Source organism: Epinephelus moara, chromosome 12 (genome assembly GCF_006386435.1).
Source record: "Epinephelus moara isolate mb chromosome 12, YSFRI_EMoa_1.0, whole genome shotgun sequence".
NCBI lineage: Eukaryota > Metazoa > Chordata > Actinopteri > Perciformes > Serranidae > Epinephelus > Epinephelus moara.
The window spans coordinates 34,359,006-34,372,578 of NC_065517.1; the positions used below are offsets into that span (position 1 = coordinate 34,359,006).

The window sequence follows — 13,573 nt, forward strand, 5'->3', positions numbered from 1 at the left end:
TTCAGGAACTTCTCCAGAGGATTGAAGCCAGAGCGCACAGCCACAGCATTACCAACATCCAGCTGCTGATCCTCCTGGCTGTGTCCATACATGTGGAAAAGATGCTCGTATGCTTCATTGACCTGAGTCTGGTTTAAGGTGCTGTAGCCCAAGCTGGAGAACAGCTGGCTGTGGGTTTCACCACCGGCCCCTGTAGACAGCATGGATAGGGCGGTGGAGATGCCCAGCGGTGAGTAGAAGATGTTCTTTCCAGGCATTCAGACTTTTGTAGAGGGCAAAGGCAAAGTCAGCATTGGGAGACGACAGCTTGCAGCAGCTCAGCTCTCCCTCGTGGCTGTGATCAGAGCCATGGTGGTGTTGGTGGTCTGCCCATGCTGCAGCCAGCAGCAGTGCTGCGAGTGCACAAAAGATCCCATGCATCTTTGCAGCCTGTCCACATGAACGGAAAATGTTAGTTCAATATTGTATTTGATAATATATAACATCATAAGCAAGAATAAAACAGAGCAAACAATATTAAAATTAAATGACAGGAGCTATAACATTGCAGATGAAAAGGATAAAGTCAGCAGTAACTGAAAACTCAGTATAACTTGGTCTACTATGTCTCTGTGTATGTTGTTTTGCTTGTCTTACTCTGTTTTACTTAGATTATTTTCTTATTGTTGGCATTGTTGCCTTTTTCTGTGTTTAACATCAACCTGCCCTGGGATTGGAGACAGAAATTAGCCACCTGGCTCTAATCTCATGTATTTACATATAATTGTTTATTAATACATATTGTGCCATTTTTAAAAAAATAAATAAATCATATCAAATAAATACCTTTTTAGCAGGACACACTAATGGTTTAATCTTAACAGCTTTACACTTTAAATGTCACACACATTTTAAACAATTATTCTCTAAACTAAACTAATTCCAAATGTCACTTCAAGTTCAGTCGTTGTAATTTATATAAAACATTCAGCACATTTCAGTGGAGGTCTGTACTTACCATGAACGTCTTCTGGTGCAGTCTGGTAGAAAGTTCATCTTTATCAGGAGATCGAAGAGAGTCAGCTGACACATTTATTAAAAATTAACAAGGTTCAGCCTCCTCTGTCCTAAGAGATTTCTGACCATGCACAAACTTACACAAGACCTAATCAATAATAACACATATTTCTTAGTAGCGCCCCCTTTGCCAACCAGTTTTAACTTCACTGTGATTTGTGATCCGCTCTTTCTTCAATAGTGTAGACAAGAAGTGTGGGTACTGGGACAGACCATTGCTATGTTGAAATGGGGTCATGTTTACCATGTTCACAAAAGGAGCAAATATGAACGCTCCCCTCCTGTGTTATTAATGATGTTGTTATTGAAATTAACTCTGAGTTCATGACTTCCAATGTCATAAACACCAGCTCATGAGTTCTGTTTGAACGCAACACAACTGATTGCTAAGTGGACCTCGTAAACAGAATAAGGCCGTAATCAGGAGGAGGGGAGTCCTACTGAATGGGACAGAGCCGCACCACCATTACCGACCACAAGGAACTCTATTGTTGAGACTGTGACGGACATTGACTAATAATCATCATCTCTTTTGGTTTAGCTTCTGTTTGTGGTGACTTCAAATGAAAACAATGCCAAGCTGTGAGACGTCACAGGTTTAGGTTTGGCCACCTGGGACCAGAGTCCTGAACCAGTGGATTGTGGGTCAGAATAGTCAGAAAAGCATGCTGGCTTGCATACGGCAAAATCTGACTGGATGCAGTAGAACATCTTGGTGCTTTTGACATCCTGCAATTGACATCCTACATACTGGGACATACTAAATCTTTTTCTGGCATACCTTATAGCAAAGTCCAGAACAGGGTCGGGTAACTGGGGGAACCCAATACATAACCCGCACAAAGCTGTGCAACAGGTAGTAATATGTATACATATTAATTCATGGGTACGGGCACGGGTTAAAATGAACAACACATGCAGGCAGTGACACGTTTCAGAAGAAAAGATTCAGATGCAGAGAAAAAAAAAACCAGGACAAAAAAATGCAGAAAGTCAAAGTTCTTTACTCAAAAATTCAAGCAGAATCCAAAGGAAGGCAATTCCAAGAGTAACATTCCAAAAGTCTTCAAAGTCCAAAAAAAACCACAGGCAAACAAAACTAGATCCACAGGGCTGGAAAGCATGAACACACTGGGAGACAATGGTAATCTGGCAGAGGGCTGGTGAAAACACATGGTATATATACACAGGTGAAGGTGATTACCAATCAGTCACAGGTGAGTGATCAAAAGGCGGGAAAAGAACAAAGACAGGAAGTAAAACTAGACATCAACCAAAAACAACAGGATTTCAAAATAAAACAGGAAATTAACACAAACACAATAACAGCTAAAGAGAACATTACAGGCAGTGTGTGACAACAAAAATATATTTTCTCTATTTCAGAATGGAACAAAGTAAAAAGATGTGCAGTATGAGTGTAATATTTTGATATCTTAATCACTATTATCAAGCCACAAATCCTTTTACTGTGAAAGTCAGTGACACAGGTCAAACCATTGACACTGTCGTCACATTGGTCACCGAGGTGGAGGACTCCAGCCATGAAAACTTGCAGCCCGGGGATGAGGTGGCAGCCTACATGGAGTTCAAGACACCTAAAGGGGATCCTTTGGAGGTTTGATGGTGGTGGAAGGAGCATGCTAAAATGTTTCCTAACCTGGCAGTGATTGAATGTTTTCACCATCCAGTGAAAGAGACGTCTCCTCCGCTGGATTTGGAATTCAAGGACGGAGAACCCACCTTAATGTGAGGGACTGTATTCTGTCTGTGTTTAATCATGAGGGTTGGGTTGCGGGACTTTTTTTAATGGGTGTGAGCAGGTGCGGCTTTGACTCAGACATAATGACGGGTAAAGGTCGGTTCTGGTACTGAGCTTTATGGGTATGCATGGGTGCGGATTATCAAAAATGGATCCTTAAAGGATAACTTCGGTATTTTTCAACCTGGACTCTATTTCCCCATGTGTATGTGTGCGTATGATTCATGGGTACCACTCGTTCTAAAATTGGTTCAGTATTGAGGCACGAAATGAGCTAAAATGGTAACGGGGGCAAATGCGTCCCGTATATATGATCCTCCTGGCTGTGTCCATACATGTGGAAAAGATGCTCGTATGCTTCATTGACCTGAGTCTGGTTTAAGGTGCTGTAGCCCAAGCTGGAGAACAGCTGGCTGTGGGTTTCACCACCGGCCCCTGTAGACATCATGGACAGGGCGGTGGAGATGCCCAGTGGCGAGTAGAAGATGTTCTTTCCAGCAGCAGTGTGGGCATTCAGACTTTTGTAGAGGGCAAAGGCAAAGTCAGCATTGGGAGACGACAGCTTGTGGCAGCTCAGCTCTCCCTCGTGGCTGTGATCAGAGCCATGGTGGTGTTGGTGGTCTGCCCATGCTGCAGCCAGCAGCAGTGCTGCGAGTGCACAAAAGATCCCACGCATCTTTACAGCCTGTCCATATGAACGGAAAATGTTAGTTCACTATTGTATTTGATAATATATAACATCATAAGCACGAATAAAACAGAGCAAACAATATTAAAATTAAATGACAGGAACCCTTTTAAAACACTGTATAGGCTATAACATTGCAGATGAAAAGGATAAAGTCAGCAGTAATTGAAAACTCAATACCTTTTTAGCAGGACACACCAATGGTTTAATCTTAACAGCTTTACACGTTAAATGCCACACACATTTTATCTCCATATTTTAAACAATTATTCTCTAAAACTAAACTAATTCCAAATGTCACGTTCAGTTGTTGTAATTTATATAGAACATTCAGCACATTTCAGTGGAGGTCCGTACTTACCATGAACGTCTTCTGGTGCAGTCTGGTAGAAAGTTCATCTTTATCAGGAGATCGAAGAGAGTCAGCTGACACATTTATTAAAAATTAACAAGGTTCAGCCTCCTCTGTCCTAAGAGATTTCTGACCACGCACAAACTTACACAAGACCGAATCGATAATAACATTTCTTAGTAGCGCCCCCTTTGCCAACCAGTTTTAACTTCACTGTGATTTGTGATCCGTTCTTTCTTCAGTAGTGTAGACGAGAAGTGTGGGTACTGGGACAGACCATTGCTATGTTGAAATGGGGTCAAATATGAACGCTAAGAGGGCAGAGGCAAAGTCAGCATTGGGAGACGACAGCTTGTGGCAGCTCAGCTCTCCCTCGTGGCTGTGATCAGAGCCATGGTGGTGTTGGTGGTCTGCCCATGCTGCAGCCAGCAGCAGTGCTGCAAGTGCACAAAGCATCCCACACATCTTTACAGCCTGTCCATATGAACGAAAACGTTAGTTCACATTTATATTTATTGATATACAACCTGACAAGAACAATTTTAAAACACTGCATGTCCTATAACATTTCGGATGAAAAGGATAAAGTCTACAGTAGCTAAAGACTGAAGACATTTTGACCAGGACACACTAATGATCTAATCTTAAGAGCTTTACAGTTGTGATGTAACACACATTTGGCTCCACATTTTAAACGTTATTTTCTAAACATCATTAATTCCAAATGTCACTTCAAGTTGAGTCCACATAACTAATATAAAACATTCAGCACATCTCAGCAGAGGTCCGAACTTACCATTAATGTCTTCTGGTGCAGTTTGGCAGAAAGCTCTTCTTTATCAGTAGATCGAGAGTCAGGTGCCACATCTATTAAAAATTAACAAGATTTGGGCTTTTCTGCCCAGTCTATCTTCATTTCACAGCACAAATCACACAACACGACATAAATGATGATGAATATATGCCAGAAAGACTGCACACAGTTTCAACATATCTGCTATTTGTGATCTGTTATCTTATGGAACAAACTGCCAACAACTGGACTGGTGCTGTGCCTGTAGATGATAAAGTGTGGGATATGATATGGGCACTTATAAATATAATTCATCTTGACAGTAATAATGATTGCAAGTTGAGAGATTAAAATAACATATAAAACGCCAGTTTTTCATGATGATACTTCATTTTACATCATTTAACGCAACATCGCCCAAGTTAGCTAAAGGTGTTGGCAGATGCTGGTAGTGCAGTACATACACCAACGCATGTTTTTATTACCTGTAAAAATATGACAGTGAGCTGGATAGCATGAAATCACCTTTTCTCTGTTTTCAGGGAACTCCTTTATTATCTTTTCAAAAGTAAAACGACAAAGAACCACTCCATCAGCTTCTCATAGGTGCCACAACTAACATTTATTGTCATTATTGATTAACTGTTGACACCACAACTAACATTTATTGTCATTATTGATTAACTGTTGACAACTGTGACCATAACTCTCGTTTCCTCGTTCTTATCTTTACATGGCTGTGGGGTTGTTGACCTTGCCCATGAAGAGGATGCTCTTGGTGGAGGTCTCCATGATGAAGACCAGGAAGGGTCTGTCAATTCTCACTGATGGTGGCAACATCGTCAGTGTTATCTCAGCTATGGTGACGGCTGCTGCCTCTGTTCCCTTCTCAGTGACACTCAGCATAGCCTTGTGGGACACCTGTAGAGGAGGGGAAAAGACAGCCGTTAGATTTACAGATCGTCTGAAACACAGCTCAGGACCAGGAGAAAGCTTAGAGGTCTTTGTCAGCACCCTCTGGAGGTATATGTCTTTCTGTTCTGCAGTTGTTCCTGAACTACTGCCCATGCAGTGGAGTTGACATATTCTACTGTTGTTTGTAAGCACTTAAATTCCCAAAATGAACCGAAGAAGAAATGTTTGTCTCTCCTACCTTTGAGACTTTGAGCTTGAACTCTTCAGACATGCCAGAGAAATCAGCGTTGTCCTCAAAAGCGTCGGTTATACCCATTTCCTTGAGTGTGTCTTTCAGGGAGGCATCAGTAGAGATGGAAAACTTTGGCAGGAACAGATCCACATATCTAAGAAACACAGAACATCATCAGGGTCACAATAACTAGAATATACAGATAACTTACAGTTTCTCTTATTAGCATAAATGTTCAAGTCATGAACACATATCTTGTTGCTTCAAGTAAATGAAACACATATAATTCAATCCACACTTTCTCATGCTCTCCAGAACAATGATTTAAAATATATATATATATATTAGATTCCTCTTACCTCATGGAGGCTGACTTGCACCAGTGATGGATATAGTCCTTGTTGATGTAGCCCTCCACCTCCTCCATCTTGCCTTCATCAGGCAGGACGATCATCATGGTGGTGTTGCTATTGTAGGGCAGCTTGATGACAGTGGTGTGGTTGTCAACATCCCAGTAGGTGTCGTAGTAACCCGTCCTCATCATCATGTCCACCTGAACTTTAGTGGTCTTGTCCACATGGAAGTCCGCCTTGTGTGTATTGTCACTGTTGAAGGGTGATTTCCACTGTGCTGTACGAGGCAGTGGAGAGTGGAAGATGACAATAATGTAGATGTGTCAGCATCTACACATTATTCTTAGTTGTTATTACAATCATCGTGCTTCATGTTTACATTATTAACATATGGTGAGTTTGTGTCTTTGCGTGTTGGTAAACTGCACAACAAGACATGGACTTGACCTTTCTTCTTACCTTTAAAGTAGACGTAGTTGATCAGCACCATGGCCATATCAGGGTCCAGGTCCTTCACCATGTCTTTGATCTTGTCCTGGGTTTTATTAGCAATGAATCTGTTGATCTCAGCTGCAGCCTCTGCAGGTTTGGTTAAATCAACGTTGAAGACCTCACCAGAGTAGTAGTGCCTGACATCGTTCAGGAACTTCTCCAGAGGAGTGAAGCCAGAGCGCACAGCCACGGCGTTACCAACATCCAGCCGTTGATCCCCCTGGCTGTGTCCATGCATGTGGAAAAGATGCTCGTATGCTTCATTGACCTGAGTCTGGTTTAAGGTGCTGTAGCCCAAGCTGGAGAACAGCTGGCTGTGGGTTTCACCACCGGCCCCTGTAGACATCATGGACAGGGCGGTGGAGATGCCCAGTGGCGAATAGAAGATGTTCTTTCCAGCAGCAGTGTGGGCATTCAGACTTTTGTAGAGGGCAAAGGCAAAGTCAGTATTGGGAGACGACAGCTTGTGGTAGCTCAGCTCTCCCTCGTGGCTGTGATCAGAGCCATGGTGGTGTTGGTGGTCTGCCCATGCTGCAGCCAGCAGCAGTGCTGCGAGTGCACAAAAGATCCCACGCATCTTTACAGCCTGTCCATATGAACGGAAAATGTTGGTTCACTATTGTATTTGATAATATATAACATCATAAGCAAGAATAAAACAGAGCAAACAATATTAAAATTAAATGACAGGAACCCTTTTAAAACACTGTATAGGCTATAACATTGCAGATGAAAAGGATAAAGTCAGCAATAACTGAAAACTCAGTATAACTTGGTCTACTATGTCTCTGTGTATGCTGTTTTGCTTGTCTTACTCTGTTGTACTTAGATTATTTTCTTATTGTTGGCATTGTTGCCGTCTCTGTGTTTAACATCAACCTGCCCTGGGACTGGAGACGGAAATTAGTCACCTGGCTATAATCCCATGTATTTACAGGTAATTGTTTATTAATACATATTGTCCTATTTTTAAAAAAATAAATAAATCATATCAAATAAATACCTTTTTAGCAGGACACCGTAATGGTTTAATATTAACAGCTTTACACTTTAAATGCCACACACATTTTGTCTCCACATTTTAAACAATTATTCTCTAAACTAAACTAATTCCAAATGTCACGTCAAGTTCAGTCGTTGTAATTTATATAAAACATTCAGCACATTTCAGTGGAGGTCTGTACTTACCATGAACGTCTTCTGGTGCAGTCTGGTAGAAAGTTCATCTTTATCAGGAGATGGAAGAGAGTCAGCTGACACATTTATTAAAAATTAACAAAGTTCAGCCTCCTCTGTCCTAAGAGATTTCTGACCATGCACAAACTTACACAAGACCTAACTGATAATAACACATATTTCTTAGTAGGGCCCCCTTTGCCAACCAGTTTTAACTTCACTGTGATTTGTGATCCGTTCTTTCCTCAGTAGTGTAGACAAGAAGTGTGGGTATTGGGAAGGACCATTGCTATGTTGAAATGGGGTCATGTTTACCATGTTCACGAAAGGAGCAAATATGAACACTCCCCTCTTGTGTTATTAATGATGTTGTTATTGGAATTAACTCTGAGTTCACGACTTCCCATGTCATAAACACCAGCTCATGAGTTCTGTTTGAACGCAACACAACTGATTGCTAAGTGGACCTCGTAAACAGAATAAGGCCATAATCAGGAGGAGGGGAGTCCTGCTTAATGGGACAGAGCCACACCACCATCACCGACCACAAGGAACTCTATTGTTGAGACTGTGACGGACATTGACTAATAATCATCATCTCTTTTGGTTTAGCTTCTGTTTGTGTTGACTTCAAATGAAAACAATGCCAAGCTGTGAGACGTCACAGGTTTAGGTTGGGCCACCTGGGACCAGAGTCCTGCACCAGTGGATTGTGGGTCAGAATAGTCAGAAAAGCATGCTGGCTTGCATACTGCAAAATCTGACTGGATGCAGTAGAACATCTTGGTGCTTTTGGCATCCTGCATTTGACATCCTACATACTGGGACATACTAAATCTTTTTCTGGCATACCTCATAGCAAAGTCCAGAACAGGGTCGGGTAACTGGGGGAAACCAATGGGTAACCAGCACAAAGCTGTGCAACAGGTAGTAATATGTATACATATTAATTCATGGGTAAGGGCACGGGTTAAAATGAACAACACACGCAGACAGCGCGTGACAACAAAAATATTTTTTCTCTTTTTCAGAATGGAACAAAGTAAAAAGATGTGCAGTATGTGTGTAATATTTTGATATCTTAATCACTATTACCAAGCCACAAATCCTTTTATTTTGAAAGTCAGTGACACAGGTCAAACCATTGACACTGTCTTCACATTGGTCACCGACGTGGAGGACTCCAGCCATGAAAATTTGCAGCCCAAGGACGAGGTGGCAGCCTACATGGAGTTCAAGACACCTAAAGAGGATCCTTTGGAGGTTTGATGGTGGTGGAAGGAGCATGCTAAAATGTTTCCTAACCTGGCAGTGATTGAATGTTTTCACCATCCAGTGAAAGAGACATCTTCTCCGCTGGATTTGGAATTCAAGGACAGAGAACCCACCTTAATGTGAGGGACTGTATTCTGTCTGTGTTTAATCATGAGGGTTGGGTTGCGGGTCTTTTTTTAATGGGTGTGAGCAGGTGCGGCTTTGACTCAGACATAATAACGGGTAAAGGTCGGTTCTGGTACTGAGCTTTATGGGTATGCGTGGGTGCGGATTATCAAAAATGGATCCTTAACGTCACTCATTCCAAGTGTCACTTCAAGTTGAGTCCTCATAACTAATATAAAACATTCAGCACATTTCAGTGGAGGTCCATACTGACCATTAATGTCTTCTGGTGCAGTCTGGTAGAGAGCTCTTCTTTATCAGTAGATCGAGAGTCAGGTGAAACATCTATTAAAAATTAACAAGATTTGGGCTTTTCTGGCCAGCCTATGTTCATTTCACAACACAAATCACACAACATGACATAAATGATGATGAATATATGCCAGAAAGACTGCACACAGTTTCAACATATCTGCTATTTGTGATCTTGTTATCTTATGGAACAAACTGCCAAGTGTGGGATATGATATGGGCACTTACTAAAATAATTCATCTTGACAGCAATAATGATTGCAAGTTGAGAGATTAAAATAACATATAAAACGCCAGTTTTTCATGATTATACTTTATGTTGCATAATTTAACACATCGCCCAAGTTAGCTAAAGGTGTTGGCAGATGCTGGTAGTGCAGTACATACACCAATGCATGTTTTTATTACCTGTAAAAATATGACAGTGAGCTGGATAGCATGAAATCACCTTTTCTCTGTTTTCAGGGAACTCCTTTATTAAATTTTCAAAAGTAAAATGACAAAGAACCACTCCATCAGCTTCTCATAGGTGCCAGAACTAACATTTATTGTCATTGTTGATTAACTGTGACCATGACTCTCGTTTCCTCGTTCTCATCTTTACATGGCTGTGGGGTTGTTGACCTTGCCCATGAAGAGGATGCTCTTGGTGGAGGTCTCCAGGATGAAGACCAAGAAGGGTCTGTCAATTCTCACTGATGGTGGCAACATATGCAATGTCAACTCTATAATGGTGACAGCTGCTGCCTCTGTTCCCTTCTCAGTGACACTCAGCATAGCCTTGTGGGACACCTGTAGAGGAGGGTGAAAGGCAGCAGTCAGATTTACAGATCTTCTGAAACACAGTTCAGGACCAGGAGAAAGCTTAGAGGTCTTTATCAGCACCCTCTGGAGGTATATGTCTTTCTGTTCTGCAGTTGTTCCTGAACTACTGCCCATGCAGTGGAGTTGACATATTCTACTGTTGTTCCGAAGCATTTAAATTCCCAAAATGGACCTAAGAAGAAATGTTTGTCTCTCCTACCTTTGAGACTTTGAGCTTGAACTCTTCAGACATGCCAGAGAAATCAGCGTTGTCCTCAAAAGCGTTGGTTATACCCATTTCCTTGAGTGTGTCTGTCAGGGAGGCATCAGTAGAGATGGAAAACTTTGGCAGGAACAGATCCACATATCTAAGAAACACAGAACATCACCAGGGTCACAATAACTAGAATATACAGTTAAATTACAGTTTCTCTTATTAGCTTAATGTTCAAATCATGAACACATATCTTGTTGCTTCAAGTAAATGAAATACATATAATTCAAGCCACACTTTTTCATGCTCTCCAGAACAATGATTTAAGAATATATATTAGATTCCTCTTACCTCATGGAGACGGAGTTGCACCAGTGATGGATATAGTCCTTGTTGATGTAGCCCTCCACCTCCTCCATCTTGCCTTCATCAGGCAGGACGATCATCATGGAGGTGTTGCCATTGTAGGGCAGCTTGATGACGGTCGTGTGGTTGCCAACATCCCAGTAGGTATTGTAATAATCCGTCCTCATCATCATGTCCACCTGAACTTTAGTGGTCTTGTCCACATGGAAGTCCGCCTTGTGTGTATTGTCACTGTTGAAGGGTGATTTCCACTGTGCTGTACGAGGCAGTGGAGAGTGGAAGATGACAATAATGTAGATGTGTCCGCCCAAAGTATCATTCTTAGTTGTTTTTAAATGTATCCCTACAATCATCATGCTTCATGTTTACATTATTTACATGTGGTGAGTTTGTGTCTTTGCCTGTTGGTAAACTACACAACGAGACATGGACCTGACATTTCTTCATACCTTTAAAGTAGACATAGTTGATCAGCACCATGGCCATATCAGGGTCAAAGTCCTTCACCATGTCTTTGATCTTGTCCTGGGTTTTATTAGCAATGAATCTGTTGATCTCAGCTGCAGCGTCTGCAGGTTTGGTGAAGTCGACGTTGAAGACCTCACCAGAGTAGTAGTGCTTGATGTCGTTCAGGAACTTCTCCAGAGGAGTGAAGCCAGAGCGCACAGCCACAGCATTACCAACATCCAGCTGCTGATCCTCCTGGCTGTGTCCCAACATGTGGAAGAGATGCTCGTATGCTTCATTGACCTGAGTCTGGTTTAAGGTGCTGTAGCCCAAGCTGGAGAACAGCTGACTGTGGGTTTCACCACCGGCCCCTGTAGACAGCATGGACAGGGCGGTGGAGATGCCCAGTGGCGAGTAGAAGATGTTCTTTCCAGCAGCAGTGTTGGCATTCAGACTTTTGTAGAGGGCAAAGGCAAAGTCAGCACTGGGAGACGGCAGCTTGCAGCAGCTCAGCTCTCCCTCGTGGCTCTGATCAGAGCCATGGTGGTGTTGGTGGTGGTCTGCCCATGCTGCAGCCAGCAGCACTGCTGCGAGTGCACAAAAGATCCCACGCATCTTTACAGCCTGTCCATATGAATGGGAATTGTTAGTTCAATATTGTATTTGATAATATATAACATCATAAGCAAGAATAAAACAGAGCAAACAATATTAAAATTAAATGNCAGCAGTGCTGCGAGTGCACAAAAGATCCCACGCATCTTTACAGCCTGTCCATATGAACGGAAAATAGTATGAGATAATATACAACCTCATAAGCAAGAATAAAATGGCGCATGTACCTTTTTAGCATGACATACTAATGGTCTTATCTTAATTAAATGAGATGAGCAATTTTGAAAACACTGTATGTAACATACTGAATGAAACTGATAATGTCAACAGTAACTACAGACTCAGTACCTTTGTCCATAGAGACACTAATGATCTAAACTTAACAGCTGTACACTTGTAATGTTACACACATTTTGTCTCCACAAACACTTCACTAATTCCAAATGCCACTTCAATGTCAGTCCTCATTATTTAAATAAAACATTCAACATATTTCAACAGAGGTCCACGCTTACCATCAATGTCCTCTGATGCAGGTTGGCAGAAGGTTTGTTATATTCAGCAGGTCGAAGAGATTCCGCTGATACATCTATTAATAATTAACAAGACTGGGTCTTTTCTGTCCAAAGAGACTTCTGACCATTTCAGACCGCAAACAGTTTCAACACTTCTTGTATTTGTGATGTGTTATCTTCTTGAGCAAACTGTCCTCTATTCAGCACACAAACATGTCGGTCCTTAAACCAGCTTATAGGTGCATTACTGCCAACAACTGGACTGGGGTTGTTCAGTCGGTGATGAAGTGTGGATACACTGAGCTCTGAATACTGCACCGAAGCATTTTTAGGAGAAGTGAGCATCAAGTGTGGGCGTACCGTGTTTTGGCATTTTCTCCTACCTGAGACACACTTGCCTATTGCCAGATACCTTGTCAACATGTACTTAAGTACTCAACACCAGAAGTGTGGGTATTTGGACCAGAGTTGAAATTGTTTTTTATATTTTCAATATGTGTATATTTTGTGTGTGTGTATCTTTTTATTGATGGTTATTGGTTAGAATTTGATCAACTTTGACAATCCAAATAAATAAGGTTCTGCAGCCAATAGTGTTGCTTTTACAGCAGTTACGACATGTCTCTGTTGTGCTTTTTCTGTCCACCAAAGTGGCGGATAGCCTGATGATAAGGGTTGAGCGGTTACTCCCAACATCTGTACCTGTATCTGTATCTGTACTTTAATTGGGCAGAGTTTATACCAGAAGTTGATGCTGTTTAGACAAGAAATGAGTAGGCCTAATCAGAAGTTGATATTTAAACCTGAATTCTGTATGGACTGATCAGAGTTGATATATTTATTAAAAACCACCTGCTGGCCAAAGTGTGTAAAACAGGCAGCTGTGATCCTAACCATGTAATCTGTGATACACAGTATTTTGTGTCAGTAATGGCTGTTGGGAATGACTATTAATAATAATAATAATAATACTAAAACAAAAGTATATGACCATATACCTTTCTTTTTATCAATATAGTGTATTTTCTAGTGAGTATATTATGACTATACTGTATTGTCATATGATTATATCTTATATTAGTATATCTTAATGAGATAATT

General features: G+C 41.4%; 3 protein-coding genes across 6 annotated transcripts in view; all 3 read right to left on the reverse strand.

Annotated features, from left to right (window-relative positions):
- Window positions 1-8,079, reverse strand: part of LOC126399041 (alpha-1-antitrypsin homolog) — an 18,819-nt gene extending 10,740 nt beyond the window's left edge. The window contains exons 1-3 of one of the 3 annotated variants that reach the window (XM_050058780.1): window positions 7,979-8,079; window positions 998-1,144; window positions 123-429 (exon numbers count right to left, since the gene is read on the reverse strand). In XM_050058780.1, the coding sequence (XP_049914737.1) occupies window positions 123-257 (135 nt within the window). In that variant the 5' untranslated portion in view covers window positions 258-429; window positions 998-1,144; window positions 7,979-8,079. Of the gene's footprint in view, window positions 1-122; window positions 430-997; window positions 1,233-7,978 lie in introns of those variants that run through there. The other 2 variants (XM_050058777.1, XM_050058778.1) reach the window with 2 other exon arrangements.
- LOC126399044 (alpha-1-antiproteinase-like) lies at window positions 2,041-3,985 on the reverse strand. The gene is made up of 2 exons (XM_050058784.1): window positions 3,868-3,985; window positions 2,041-3,503 (listed from the first exon to the last, which is right to left on the reverse strand). The coding sequence occupies exons 1-2, from the start codon at window positions 3,868-3,870 to the stop codon at window positions 3,093-3,095; spliced, it is 414 nt and encodes a 137-aa protein (XP_049914741.1). The 5' UTR covers window positions 3,871-3,985; the 3' UTR covers window positions 2,041-3,092.
- LOC126399042 (alpha-1-antitrypsin homolog) lies at window positions 5,372-12,497 on the reverse strand. Of its 2 annotated transcripts, none has more exons than XM_050058781.1 (5): window positions 12,473-12,497; window positions 6,611-7,229; window positions 6,158-6,428; window positions 5,805-5,952; window positions 5,372-5,572 (listed from the first exon to the last, which is right to left on the reverse strand). In XM_050058781.1, exons 1-5 carry the CDS (start codon window positions 12,473-12,475, stop codon window positions 5,381-5,383), a joined length of 1,233 nt encoding a protein of 410 aa, XP_049914738.1. In that variant the 5' UTR covers window positions 12,476-12,497; the 3' UTR covers window positions 5,372-5,380. The 2 variants fall into 2 exon arrangements, with proteins under 2 accessions (XP_049914738.1, XP_049914739.1); XM_050058782.1 differs by lacking the exon at window positions 12,473-12,497 and adding an exon at window positions 7,832-8,007.
- Window positions 12,498-13,573: the final 1,076 nt, after the last annotated feature.

Bases quoted from the DNA above. Each gene is read 5' to 3' on its own strand.
- LOC126399042 (XM_050058781.1), bottom strand. The intron at 6,429-6,610 runs GTAAGAAGAAAG...TGCCTCGTACAG, and splicing joins CAACTACGTCTACTTTAAAG to CACAGTGGAAATCACCCTTC. The intron at 5,573-5,804 runs GTAGGAGAGACA...CCTCCTCTACAG, and splicing joins TCAAGCTCAAAGTCTCAAAG to GTGTCCCACAAGGCTATGCT.